Source organism: Cyclopterus lumpus, chromosome 15, assembly GCF_009769545.1.
Source record: "Cyclopterus lumpus isolate fCycLum1 chromosome 15, fCycLum1.pri, whole genome shotgun sequence".
NCBI classification, from domain to species: Eukaryota; Metazoa; Chordata; class Actinopteri; order Perciformes; family Cyclopteridae; genus Cyclopterus; species Cyclopterus lumpus.
The window spans coordinates 1,592,529-1,606,756 of NC_046980.1; the positions used below are offsets into that span (position 1 = coordinate 1,592,529).

At 43.8% G+C, this 14,228-nt stretch overlaps 2 protein-coding genes across 9 annotated transcripts in view; one reads left to right on the plus strand and one right to left on the minus strand.

The window, feature by feature from the left end:
- LOC117743752 (mitogen-activated protein kinase kinase kinase kinase 3-like) overlaps positions 1–3,787 on the plus strand; it is a 39,128-nt gene extending 35,341 nt beyond the window's left edge. For 6 of the 8 annotated variants that reach the window (XM_034551561.1, XM_034551562.1, XM_034551563.1 and 3 more), the window contains 6 exons: positions 101–169; positions 267–359; positions 516–586; positions 835–890; positions 984–1,034; positions 1,402–3,787. In XM_034551561.1, the coding sequence (XP_034407452.1) occupies positions 101–169; positions 267–359; positions 516–586; positions 835–890; positions 984–1,034; positions 1,402–1,489 (428 nt within the window). In that variant the 3' untranslated portion in view covers positions 1,490–3,787. The remainder of the gene's footprint in view (positions 1–100; positions 170–266; positions 360–515; positions 587–834; positions 891–983; positions 1,035–1,401) is intronic. The other 2 variants (XM_034551564.1, XM_034551567.1) reach the window with 1 other exon arrangement.
- Positions 3,788–5,108: 1,321 nt separating this feature from the next.
- The window catches only part of arhgef33 (Rho guanine nucleotide exchange factor (GEF) 33), a 19,249-nt gene continuing 10,129 nt past the window's right edge, over positions 5,109–14,228 (minus strand). The window contains exons 6-17 of the mRNA XM_034552446.1: positions 14,057–14,167; positions 13,574–13,700; positions 12,946–13,078; positions 11,756–11,863; positions 7,964–8,056; positions 7,736–7,884; positions 7,560–7,649; positions 7,303–7,475; positions 6,129–6,604; positions 5,568–5,792; positions 5,326–5,468; positions 5,109–5,232 (exon numbers count right to left, since the gene is read on the minus strand). Coding sequence (XP_034408337.1) covers positions 5,109–5,232; positions 5,326–5,468; positions 5,568–5,792; positions 6,129–6,604; positions 7,303–7,475; positions 7,560–7,649; positions 7,736–7,884; positions 7,964–8,056; positions 11,756–11,863; positions 12,946–13,078; positions 13,574–13,700; positions 14,057–14,167 — 1,952 coding nt within the window. The remainder of the gene's footprint in view (positions 5,233–5,325; positions 5,469–5,567; positions 5,793–6,128; positions 6,605–7,302; positions 7,476–7,559; positions 7,650–7,735; positions 7,885–7,963; positions 8,057–11,755; positions 11,864–12,945; positions 13,079–13,573; positions 13,701–14,056; positions 14,168–14,228) is intronic.

The following is a 14,228-nucleotide window of genomic DNA, read 5'->3' on the forward strand; positions in this document are numbered from 1 at the left end:
GCAAGGACACACTTCAAAAACTCCTGCACTGTCCCTTTAAACTCCCGTTCATGTTGGTGGACGTGAAGCTGTCGTCTGAAGCTGTCGTCTCTCTCTGCAGACACGCCTCAGACCTGTGTGATCCACGTCACTCAGCTGGAGAGAGACACCATCTTGGTCTGCCTGGACCGTGAGTCACTTTCACACCGGTTACACAACAATGAGCAGCTTGCTATTGCCATGGATTTACCCCCCCACCCCTTCCCCCCTCCCCCCTCCCTCCACAGGGAGTATAAAGATCGTGAACCTCCTCGGCAGGTTGAAATCCAGCAGGAAGTTGTCAGCCGAGCTCACCTTCAACTTCCAGATCGAAGCCACGGGTAAGAAGGAGAAAGAAATAAAAGAACCACGAAAATAAAAACTCACGACATGATCAAAGAGGCCGAAACGTCTTTTTATATGGAACTGAAACCAATAAGCGATATTTTTGTTGACCCACTTCGTGGATAAAGTTGTTTGTTGTGGTTTCTCCTCAGTTTGCCTGCAGGACAGCGTTCTGGCCTTCTGGAGGCACGGCATGCAGGGACGCAGCTTCAAGACCAACGAGGTGGGATTTAAAGAACGTAAAGAACGTAAAGAACAAAGAACGTAGCTACTTGTGTTCAGGAGCGACGCTCCACCGATAGTTCATGTGTTGGTAAACATTGTAAACAATAGACAATGCCCTCTTTTCTTTTTTGGGGCTTTTAAGGGAGAGAATATAAAATGTCTCTTCCCATTTAATCTAATTAAATACATTTTATTACCGTTGTAGCTTAAATGTGAGACGGGTTAACTGTCTCACGCGTTCCTCAGATCACACAGGAGATCTCTGACAGCACACGCATCTTCAGACTACTGGGCTCAGACAGGTGAGGTCACACACACACATAAACACATACACACACACTCTCACACACACACAGGTCTCTGCTAACACCCTCTCTGATGTGTCACCACTGAAGACGTGCCGACTGTAGAGATCCAGACACCGACAGAGGCCTCGCTCTGCCCAGGTACACTCGCTGCTCCAAGCCCCGCCTCTTTTCTGTCGGGGAACTCCCTGACGTCACTCGCGTCTCTGATCGGGAGCTTTTTTTTTTAACGTTGTGTGACGGGAAGAGAGTATCTGACCCCAAAATCATCTGCTTCTTTTGAGAATAAGTGAAAACAAACCTGCACCGACACATTGAGTCTGACCGGATGATTTTGGTGTCTTTATCGTCTCGTTTTGAGGGAATACGTGTGAATGTGTTTTTAAGTGTCCTTCCAAATAACAGGGCTTCTGCAGGCCGTGTGCCCCGTGAGGGTCGTTCTGGGGTCTAGAGGTAAAATACAGGGTCACCGTGACCTTGAACTAAACTGTGTGTGTGTGTGTTGCAGGGTGGTGGTGCTGGAGAGCAGGCCGACAGACAACCCTACAGCCCACAGCAACCTCTACATCCTGGCAGGCCATGAAAACAGCTACTGAGACACTCACACACACACACACACACACACACACGTAAACACACACTCTACCCACCACTAATGCAACACAAGGGAGTGAGCAAACCGGGGGGTGGGGGGGACACACACTCATCCATCCCAACCCTTCACGTGGGAGATGAGTCGTTCACGGGTGCAGATGTGGGCTGCACCGCCGTGTCACACGTGTATTAGTTTAGTGCGTCGTAGTTGGAGGCGGGGCTTAGCAACCGCTGGTCTGAGGCCAGCTCGGGAGTCCTTCCTGAGTCCATCCCACGTTTCCCTGCGTCCTGCACAGAGGTTCTGACACTACTTCTACTACTAGTCCTCCACGTACTACTACTGCTACATGCTACGTGCTACTGCTACATGCTACATGCGCTAAAGCTTCACTGAGAGCCATCCTGCACAGAAGTCCTTCAGCGTCTCCCTCCTCCCTTTTTATTTTATTTTTAAACTTTATTTATTGTGGCATGATGTAACTTTAACAACCAGGATGGCTTTCCTATTTTTATTGTTGATTTTATTTTATTTTTTTAGGGATACAAATAAAAAGTAAGAAGCTTTTCGCCAACTCTGCTAGCGTCGACACCCGTCACCACACAAGTGCTCTATTTAATTGTTGTAAATATAAATGTAGTCTTTTTTTTGACAAATGAACACTAAAAAGACATGTGGGGTCACGTAGGTCGGCGTGTGTCAACCGGACTGACGGGAGGGGGGGGATTCACTTCCTGGTTCCCCCAATCATGTGACGAGGGTCAGGAAGCAAAGACCGGTTATTGTGTTATCGGTTTTAATGTTCGTTTGCACCACAGCAACAGTTACACAGTTGAGTTTGTTTGTTTGTTTGTTTGTTTTGGATCCCTCACTTTCTTCTTTTTATTTTTTATTTTTTTTGATATTTTCATTTTTTTTTTTTAACCACTGGTGTTAAAATTTTGCACAGAGAAAAAGGTATTTGACAAATGTGATGTCATTATAATATATGACCGTGTGTGTGTGTGTGTGTGTGTGTGTGTGTGTGTGGAGACGTAGAACGCGCACATACAAGTGCGTCATACACAGATCTGGTCTTTAAGGAGTGAATATTAATACACAATTTAAAAACATGGATTTACACAGAAGGAGAAACAATAATTTATATTTATTCAGCCGATCTGTTTAATAAATGCGTTCGGAAGCCGAGTCGATAAACTAATCTGGTGATTAATTTCTAAAATGTAAAACCGGGGAAAAATAAACTTTTACCGGGTGAGAATCTTTAGATAATTATTTTTGTTGTAATACTAGAACCCTCTCATGTTATAAATATGAATAAAAGCACAACTTTTATTTCTTCAAATTCTCCTATAAATAAAAAATACATGCAACACATAATTTTTAGAATAATAAATATCACAACAACAAACACAAAAAATTAAAAATTAGAAATATTACTTTTTTTTCCACCTTCCAGTCATAAACTCAAGACTCAGACTGTGACTCACTGGCCGCTCTGGGCTTCCGTACTTAATAATAATAATAATAATAGCATTGAACTATTGATCGAGCTGTTCTGTTATTATAAATCTTTAAAACCTGAACTTCTTCCAGTTTAAACAGTTTTCATCCACACATTCGGGTTATTTAATAAACAATAACAACTTTGTTATTTCGGTGTCAAAACTTTTCTCGGTGACGTCGTGAAGCCAAATTAATTTCACGTTTATTCCCGTCCACTATTTTTTATTAAATGTGGGATTTAATGTCAAAGAACAGACACTTTTTTTAATGTAAGCCAAAATATGTTTTAACGATGTTACGGCTCATGTCCCAGATATTAATAAACTATTTGTCTGATTTTTAAATGATCGCAAGTGGAGAAAAAAAAGGTTTTCTTAATTTGTATTTTTTTCACAACTTTTAATTTTTGAGGGGGACTTTTTTCTTTTTTCTTTCTTTTTTTTAGCGGATCCGTTTCTGTGGGATTGAACGACGCTTCCATTAATTTCCGGCCCCATAAAAACCCACGTTCAGTCTGTCGCCTGAAGGCCACACGGCCGTCCATCGAGTCCGTTTCGTGCTCTTCAGAGCAATCGATTCATAACGCGTGAACCGAAAAAGATCAAAACATGATCCATTTGTCGTTAAAGTCGCCCGTTAATAACGATCTGATTCTTGATTCTCAACAACAACAACAACAACAACAACGCCGGTCTCCTCTGTTCTGTCGCCATCACGTCACCGTTTGTCTTTTTGTTTTTCATGATGCAACGCACACGTTATGTACATAGTGTAAAATAAAAATGGGTTTGTTTTACATACTGTATAATTGCCTATATTTTGTTTCAGAAGTGTAACAGATTTATGAGATGACAGGTTAACACATTAAAAAAAGAAGGAACTCAAAACCTTTCGGCGTCGCTTTGGTTATTTTTTATGATCGTTTACACACACAAAAAAAACATTTTATTAGGAGCTTCATATTTCAGATAAAAAGGGTTGATTCCAAAGAAAGAAAACCATAATATTCATTTATAATAATAATAGCTGTATTTCCAGGTCATTTTCTCCATCTAGAGTTGTAATGGACACGTTCAGTTACGTCCCTCACAATAATATACATGTTTTATTTGTTGTTAACTGAAGCATATTTGAACCTTTTTATAAGGAACATATCTGCCGTGTGTTATAATATTTTATATCTTTGTCATATGACCCCTTCAAATTAAAAGTCCACGGTGGAGCGTATAGTGGGATTTATGGGCAGAACAGGAAGTGAGCGTGTGTTGAAGTTCAAGCTTAAATCATTTATCTGCTCATACCTTCATTTAATTAGTGATAACTTAAATACGTGCATGTCCCAAGTCAAACAATCACATGTTATTGACCTTTATTTATGACCTTTATTGAACGTTCTTGATGTCTCTCGATTGTCACATTCATCTCTTTTCGATGCATATTGACCCAAAGAAAAACATTCAATGCTCAAACACACACAGTTAGTAACAGCTGGATGTTTATTGTGCACATTATAATACTTCCTGGTTATGGATGAAGACAGTTAGCAGGTTGGCAGCGAGTTGAACCGGAGAGAAACACACACACCGTGGAATCGGTGAAGTGTTTCCCCGAGAAGACGAGACAGCCCGTCAATATCACACTTTCACCAATTAATTAAAAAAAAAAAAAGAGTTTATATATTTGGTTTGCGCAGATTTTAAAGTCGGGGATCAAATAAAACCTTAAAAAACATGTAAAGAAAGTGGAGAGTGAAGGTAGAGCAGCGCTATTGACGGTGTGGGATAGATGAGGTTAAACTCTGCCCCCTAGTGGACACATGTCACTTTAAAATAATCACTTTTCTATTGTATCAATGCTGTGTTTAGCTCAAAGTTAGCGGCTAACGGAACTACCAGAACACACATCGCTGTACCTTTCCTCAAGATTGAAAGAAAAATAAACTACAGAACAAGAGACCAACGTGTTTCTTCTCAGACGTCCTTCAAATGAACGTTCACCTCTGGAAAAAAGATGAGCTGAAAAGTTGCTTAGCTAAGTGTCGTTTACCCGTACAGCATAGTTAATAACTTATATGGTGGTGAGGACCTCGTGTAATGAACGCGTCGCACTCAATCGGTTCATACGGCCGTTCCACGGTTGATCTCCAGATGGGCCGGTTTGGGATGTTTCCCCGGCGTCTCGTGGTCGCCGTTGTTTTCTGGTGTTTTCTCACCTCCCTTCTCTTTCTTCTCGTCACTGCTCCTGTTGGGAAGAAACAGCAATGTGGGGGAGCGTTGATCCTTCCATTTCCTCCCCTCTTTTAATCTCCATTCATGTGCATATTTCCATCCTTACTTCTTCTTGAAGAGTTTCTTGAAGGAGCTCCTGAAGCCTCCTTTGTCTTGCTTCCGACTCCTCTCGCTGAAGTGGGCGTGGTTATTCTCCTCGGCCCCGCCCCTCCACTTTGACTCCTCCCCCCATGATTGAAACCCGGCATCCTGGTGGGGTTGAACATAACGTTATCGTTTGGTACCGTGTATGGTGTTTCTGTACTCAAAGCTTCACGGTGAAGATATGTTGATTGGTTGACTACCCACAATGCTGAGCAGCCCGTGCAGGTCATCGCCCTGTTTGTCGATATCCGCTCGGTTCCCCAGGGGGCTGTGGACCTTACGGGACGGGGTGGGACACCCTTTGCTGCCCTTGCTGCCTTGGCGCTCCAGCTTGGCATGGCTGCCCAGTCCCAACCTCTGGAGGTGGTCTGACAGCGGACCCCCATCCAGAGCCCCCCCGGTGTTGTCCATCTGCAGGCCGTTCAGCGACTACACAGCCGGAGAAGACGGACATTTTAACATCAATTATCCTTCTCTCTACGCTTAGAAACACAGGTGCTAACTGGAACCATAGAGGTTTCTTCGACTTGCCCCCATATACGAGAACCCTTTTTGGTTCTGGAACCCTTTTTAGACCCCAACTTTAAGGGTTCCACCCAGAACCCCCTATGAGCGCTACTACACACTTTTAAAAACCCATGCTTTCAACTATCCTTGAAGAACTCTTTCTTTGGATGAAAGGGGTTCTTAGTGGAACCTTTAGTCTTCAGAAGCTAATGGTTCTTTGGAAACCTTATTTCTAAGCGTGAACACAAGCAGGCTCACCTTGCTCTTGTGCTGGCTGGCCTGAAGGGGGCGATGCTGATTGCGGCGCATCATTACAGCTTCATCCGGAGACACGCATCCTCTGTTGGGCAGTTTGTAACCGTTGCCGTGGCTCCCACCGTTGCCATTGCTCGCGCCGTTGCCGAAGACGTCGCGGGTCGCCGACACGTTGGCCGCCATCGCGTGGTGCGACACCGAGGGCGCTTTGGGGCACTTCACAAAGGCAATGTCGATGGAGGAATCTGAAGAGGAGGAGGAGCAGCGGTCGAACATGGGCACGTCGTGAAGGGAGCCTCGGTCCTCCTCATAGAGGCTCTCCATCCCCGGAGGGTCTGGGGGGAGGAGGAACTCTCCGAGGGCGTCGGCCAGAGCAGAGCCCGGTTGGACCTGGCGGAAGTCTGCGGGTCTGGAGGGCAGGAGATGCTGGCACGACGTGGCCATCTCGGACGCCTCGCTCTCTGGGATACTGCCGAGACCTGAAAGCCAAAGGTTGGTTGACTGGTTGACCGATGGTAAAGCATTTACGTACGTCAGTTTCTGCCGAATCCCTACATGGGATGCATAAAGTGACATTATTAAAATCATTGCAAACAAGACTTAAAAAAGCTCACAGATGTGGAATGGGACAGAAAGGGTTTTAGTCCAGAAAATGTCTTATTTCAAGAGGGGCCTTGACGTTGAAGACCTTCACCGGGGTGGATCGGTAAACCTCTGTGCCGCCGACCGGTCTCCTTGATGTGTCCTTGAGCAATAGACATCATTCACACCAGCTCCAGGTGCGCTACTTAAAAGGGTTCAGTGTGCTTCAAAAGAAGTAATTTCTATGAAGTGTTCAAAGGCTGGACGTCATAGAAACGGTTGAAGTTAATGAATAGTTAAAAGAAAGGATAACAACGCACACTTTCAGATGTACTTGGATTTGATTGTACACTACGATACCCATGTTGCGTCACGAGCAAATGTACTCGCACCCCTATTTTCTCACCTTTAAGACACCTGTCCAACTGCTATGCCAAAGCGGGCGTGCCGGTTGGATCAAATACTGTTCAACGAACAGACGCCTCCCATAAAACTCCCAGCATTCCCCTCGGTGCCCAAAAGTATAATGTCTAATCAAAAGAGCAACCACAGAAATATTTTAACGAGAAGCTTCCGTGACCACACACACACAAACCTGTTGGTTTGTGGTTCCGCGAGTCCAGGTCTGGGCTGAAGAACGGGAGCTGGGGGGGCCACTCTGAGTCGTAACAGTGAGTTTCGGGATCCCGGTCCCAGTCCTGGAAACGATGGGACTGGATCTGCTCCAGGAGACGCTGCTTGCTCCGCTTCACCTGGTTGGTATGTTCTCTGTGAGGGGCAGACAATCCATACGAGAGGGTTCATCAACCAAGAGGTTAGCCACCAGGAGGTTAAGGATGCCAGAACACTCACAACATGGCACTGTTGCATGGGTACGGGGAGCCAATGTTGTTAGCTTGAATCCCACTTTCCACCGTCTTCAACAGCTGCGTCATGGTCGACCTGCAGGGCACGCACCAACACCTCATTTTACGGCGAGAATAAGTCTAGCATGGGATGATATCTTCCTGCACGGGGGAAATCCTGACCTCTTCACCTCCTTGCGGTTGTGTAGCAGAAGCTCCTGGTTGTGCTGCAGGAGGTGGTGGTACTGAGCCAAGAAGGACCGGAACTGCTGGATGCCGACCAGTAGCAGGTAGTAGTCCGGGTGCTCTGCATTCGTCTGCCTCAGCAGCCCCTGCACACGCACACAGATATATACTCCACTTAAACTACTCATGTATGAAACGCACTACACAAAGTTGTAGTCCTCTAACCTGCAGCAGCAGCAGGTACTCAGGGATCCTCTGAACCGGCTGAAGGAGTAGAGTGTGGAGGGAGGGTCTGGATTCGTCGCCCATTATTTCACTCTGACAGAAGCCGGTAGAAGCAATGTGACTTCATTAGCTTTAGAGAGGCTACGAGAGAGTTCTACGCTAGTTGTCTAGGAATCACAGGGATTGCTGCTGTTAGTCCTTCTTCTCTCTTCATCCCCGTTTCTCACATCTTGTCCTGTTACATTATCTAAGGCTTCATCTTGTCCTGTTACATCTAAGGCTTCATCTTGTCCTGTTACATTATCTAAGGCTTCATCTTGTCCTGTTACATTATCTAAGGCTTCATCTTGTCCTGTTACATCTAAGGCTCCATCTTGTCCTGTTACATCTAAGGCTCCATCTTGTCCTGTTACATCTAAGGCTCCATCTTGTCCTGTTACATCTAAGGCTCCATCTTGTCCTGTTACATCTAAGGCTTCATCTTGTCCTGTTACATTATCTAAGGCTCCATCTTGTCATGTTACATCTAAGGCTTCATCTTGTCATGTTACATTATCTAAGGCTCCATCTTGTCATGTTACATCTAAGGCTCCATCTTGTCCTGTTACATCTAAGGCTCCATCTTGTCCTGTTACATTATCTAAGGCTCCATCTTGTCCTGTTACATCTAAGGCTTCATCTTGTCCTGTTACATCTAAGGCTTCATCTTGTCATGTTACATCTAAGGCTCCATCTTGTCCTGTTACATCTAAGGCTCCATCTTGTCCTGTTACATCTAAGGCTTCATCTTGTCCTGTTACATTATCTAAGGCTCCATCTTGTCATGTTACATCTAAGGCTTCATCTTGTCCTGTTACATTATCTAAGGCTCCATCTTGTCCTGTTACATTATCTAAGTCTCCATCTTGTCCTGTTACATCTAAGGCTCCATCTTGTCCTGTTACATCTAAGGCTCCATCTTGTCCTGTTACATCTAAGGCTCCATCTTGTCCTGTTACATCTAAGGCTCCATCTTGTCCTGTTACATCTAAGGCTTCATCTTGTCCTGTTACATCTAAGGCTTCATCTTGTCATGTTACATCTAAGGCTCCATCTTGTCCTGTTACATCTAAGGCTTCATCTTGTCCTGTTACATTATCTAAGGCTCCATCTTGTCCTGTTACATCTAAGGCTTCATCTTGTCCTGTTACATTATCTAAGGCTCCATCTTGTCCTGTTACATCTAAGGCTCCATCTTGTCCTGTTACATTATCTAAGGCTCCATCTTGTCCTGTTACATTATCTAAGGCTCCATCTTGTCCTGTTACATCTAAGGCTCCATCTTGTCCTGTTACATTATCTAAGGCTCCATCTTGTCCTGTTACATCTAAGGCTTCATCTTGTCCTGTTACATCTAAGGCTTCATCTTGTCCTGTTACATTATCTAAGGCTCCATCTTGTCCTGTTACATCTAAGGCTTCATCTTGTCCTGTTACATCTAAGGCTTCATCTTGTCCTGTTACATCTAAGGCTCCATCTTGTCCTGTTATATCTAAGGCTTCATCTTGTCCTGTTACATCTAAGGCTCCATCTTGTCCTGTTACATCTAAGGCTTCATCTTGTCATGTTACATCTAAGGCTTCATCTTGTCCTGTTACATCTAAGGCTCCATCTTGTCCTGTTACATCTAAGGCTCCATCTTGTCCTGTTACATTATCTAAGGCTCCATCTTGTCCTGTTACATCTAAGGCTTCATCTTGTCCTGTTACATCTAAGGCTTCATCTTGTCCTGTTACATCTAAGGCTCCATCTTGTCCTGTTACATTATCTAAGGCTCCATCTTGTCCTGTTACATCTAAGGCTTCATCTTGTCCTGTTACATCTAAGGCTCCATCTTGTCCTGTTACATCTAAGGCTCCATCTTGTCCTGTTACATCTAAGGCTTCATCTTGTCCTGTTACATTATCTAAGGCTTCATCTTGTCCTGTTACATCTAAGGCTTCATCTTGTCCTGTTACATTATCTAAGGCTCCATCTTGTCCTGTTACATCTAAGGCTCCATCTTGTCCTGTTACATTATCTAAGGCTCCATCTTGTCCTGTTACATCTAAGGCTCCATCTTGTCCTGTTACATTATCTAAGGCTCCATCTTGTCCTGTTACATCTAAGGCTCCATCTTGTCCTGTTACATCTAAGGCTTCATCTTGTCCTGTTACATTTAAGGCTCCATCTTGTCCTGTTACATCTAAGGCTCCATCTTGTCCTGTTACATCTAAGGCTCCATCTTGTCCTGTTATATCTAAGGCTTCATCTTGTCCTGTTACATTATCTAAGGCTTCATCTTGTCCTGTTACATCTAAGGCTTCATCTTGTCCTGTTACATTATCTAAGGCTCCATCTTGTCCTGTTACATCTAAGGCTTCATCTTGTCCTGTTACATCTAAGGCTTCATCTTGTCCTGTTACATCTAAGGCTCCATCTTGTCCTGTTACATTATCTAAGGCTCCATCTTGTCCTGTTACATCTAAGGCTTCATCTTGTCCTGTTACATCTAAGGCTCCATCTTGTCCTGTTACATCTAAGGCTCCATCTTGTCCTGTTACATCTAAGGCTTCATCTTGTCCTGTTACATTATCTAAGGCTTCATCTTGTCCTGTTATATCTAAGGCTTCATCTTGTCCTGTTACATCTAAGGCTCCATCTTGTCCTGTTACATCTAAGGCTCCATCTTGTCCTGTTACATTTAAGGCTTCATCTTGTCCTGTTACATCTAAGGCTTCATCTTGTCCTGTTACATCTAAGGCTCCATCTTGTCCTGTTATATCTAAGGCTCCATCTTGTCCTGTTACATTATCTAAGGCTCCATCTTGTCCTGTTACATCTAAGGCTTCATCTTGTCCTGTTACATCTAAGGCTCCATCTTGTCCTGTTACATTATCTAAGGCTCCATCTTGTCCTGTTACATCTAAGGCTTCATCTTGTCCTGTTACATCTAAGGCTCCATCTTGTCCTGTTATATCTAAGGCTCCATCTTGTCCTGTTACATTATCTAAGGCTCCATCTTGTCCTGTTACATCTAAGGCTTCATCTTGTCCTGTTACATCTAAGGCTTCATCTTGTCCTGTTACATTATCTAAGGCTCCATCTTGTCCTGTTACATTATCTAAGGCTCCATCTTGTCCTGTTACATCTAAGGCTCCATCTTGTCCTGTTACATCTAAGGCTCCATCTTGTCCTGTTACATCTAAGGCTCCATCTTGTCCTGTTACATCTAAGGCTTCATCTTGTCATGTTACATCTAAGGCTTCATCTTGTCCTGTTATATCTAAGGCTTCATCTTGTCATGTTACATCTAAGGCTTCATCTTGTCCTGTTATATCTAAGGCTTCATCTTGTCCTGTTACATTATCTAAGGCTCCATCTTGTCCTGTTACATCTAAGGCTCCATCTTGTCCTGTTACATCTAAGGCTCCATCTTGTCCTGTTATATCTAAGGCTTCATCTTGTCCTGTTATATCTAAGGCTCCATCTTGTCCTGTTATATCTAAGGCTTCATCTTGTCATGTTACATCTAAGGCTTCATCTTGTCCTGTTATATCTAAGGCTTCATCTTGTCCTGTTACATTATCTAAGGCTCCATCTTGTCCTGTTACATCTAAGGCTTCATCTTGTCCTGTTATATCTAAGGCTTCATCTTGTCCTGTTACATTATCTAAGGCTTCATCTTGTCCTGTTACATCTAAGGCTTCATCTTGTCCTGTTACATTATCTAAGGCTTCATCTTGTCCTGTTACATCTAAGGCTTCATCTTACCTCCAGGAACGCAGAAGATTTCATGGAGCTGGAGGCGAGCACGGAGACGACCGACAGACAGTCCGGAAGCTCCTTCAGATAGGAGACATAAAAGTCCAAGAAGTCGCTCTGTGGGGAGTAGAGAGAGTCTGGGTTTACAGTCACTGCTTCCTCTTCCGGTGCAGAAACAGGCTCAACTTAAGCTTCCAGGCCTTATTCATGTGAGACATTTACATTTTGCTTATTTAAATCTAACCTTGTGTTTTGTTGAGCTGAGAGTTTCCACAAACATTCTATAACTTGCTAATTCTTATTTAAATATAAAAACAAGAAACTACACAAATAAAATACCTATTTGATGTTGTATTTTGACATTATAGGAGGTAAAATAAACAACTGAATATGCTTGTAATCAGAAGATTCCTTTCATTCTATGTGTTTATTTCCTTGCACAAGCTCTCGGGCTTTCAGTGAGCGAGGACCCACAATGCATTGCCAACCTGCCATTTATTTATCTTAAATAGGTAGGTGTTCCTACCAATTACCTAATTTCCTCCCAATCACTCCGAGTCAATTAGCCACACATTGGCTTTAATGGACTCGTTTTTAGGTTTGCAACCGCTGAATATTACAAAAGAACCACTTTTAGTCCTTTTTGGCGTCCGTAATGTTGTAGAGAGAAAACAAGCATCTCTGTTGTCTGGCTCCACGCGGCTCCGCTGGAATTTGACATTTCATTTAATGTCCGTCACGGCCGCCAAAAGGATTCAAATGAACTATGAGCGGCCGGTCACAAGACCCGACCTTTTGAACCCTCCACATTAACTGTGAGCTGGAAATGTCAAGTTTCTGATTTACGAGCGAGTAAAACTGGAGGTCCACAACTTTTGTTTTACGCGGTTGTTAAAAATATCGTATGTATATCGTATGTCGGAGGCCGTGGTTTGTGGTGTTGTTGTATTTAATTGCATTTTACCAGAAGATTCCTGACAAAATATTACAAGAATTAGAGACACAAACAAGAGAGATGAGCTGTTAATGTCGGGACAGAGTGGCCACCAGCTGATCAGGCGTGGCTTTTTATTAGGTTTTTAGGGTCAAATGAATTAACCCCTGCAGACACATAATATATATATATATATATATATATATATATATATATATATATATATATATATATATATATATATATAATTATACGACAGTCTTGCCTCTTTGCTGGTGAGCCTCATGAACACATCTCCCATGATGCCTTGCCACTGGCACTTGAGCACACGTTCCTGGAGAGTGTGAAGGAGCTCAAGGTGCTGCTGGATCAGAAACCTCAGGGTGCTGGGAAACGGGCTGAAGACGGCGAGAAAGAGGAGGAGCTAGTGAATATTTTCTCTGTTCTATTAAACACACACAGAAACATTATATTAAAGTGTGTTTTCACAAACATACACAACACTAACACAAACGTCCTTTATGGTACTTTCATGTAAAATAATAAACATTATAATGCCTCTAATGTGACGTCTGGTTAAAACAAATCAATTAAGAATACCATTTGGCCCAGTTGAGCGTGTTCATGTACATTAAGCCGTGATGACATTAGCAGCAGGAGAGACTTTCTCGTGTTCACAACCTGATGTTATTTGATTAGTGGACTTCCTGTCACCCCCTCACCGTAAGCTCTGCAATAAGCAGATCTTAGGCACAAAGACAGACATGATGAAGGTATTTATTGGGTTCATGGCTCATAACTATGGATAGATCTCCTCTATACATTCTAATGGTCCTAGAGGTTCTGTGTGCACCTTCTTAAACGTGCGCAGACCTTTCTTTGGTCAAACTCACCGCTTGTCTTTGCAGCCGAGAGCGTCGGACCCGTTGAAGGAGATGTTGGCCTTCAGCAGCAGAGACAGGTGAGACACGTAAACCCTCTCTGACTCCAGCAGCTCCAGAGCCACTCGCTGCCTCCTACCTGCAGAAACACACGTTCCGGAGAGCAGACCGATGTCGTCTGTGACGACTGAACAACTAGATTTATGCCTCAAACATCTGTTCAAATGGAAAAAGGAAAAGTTTGACATTTTTGGGGAAATTGTTTCCGTTCAATTTGAGACCGGAGATGGGCCAAAGTTAGCTTAGCTTAGCATAGAGACTGGAAACGGGGGGAAACAGCTAGCATGACTCTATCCACCAACCAGTGGCTCCAAATATCACTAAATGACTTCAGATGTTGAGCTTTTTTTCATGGTCACTATTTCTCAACCGGGCATGGTGACGTCCTGGAGCCTCCTCGGTGCAATGCATTCTGGGAGCAGTTTGATTCCTCACTGTTTTCCGTCTGGATGCCGAGCGTCTCCGTGTCGTCTCGGCTCCTCCTCCTCTCCCCCCACGGAGACGTGGACGGACAGCCGCTCTGCTGCTGGGCCTCCTGCTCGGAGGCTGCAACAAACACATCCAAAGTGGGTACGTTGACCTCCTGCTCCTCATGCTCCTCCTCCTC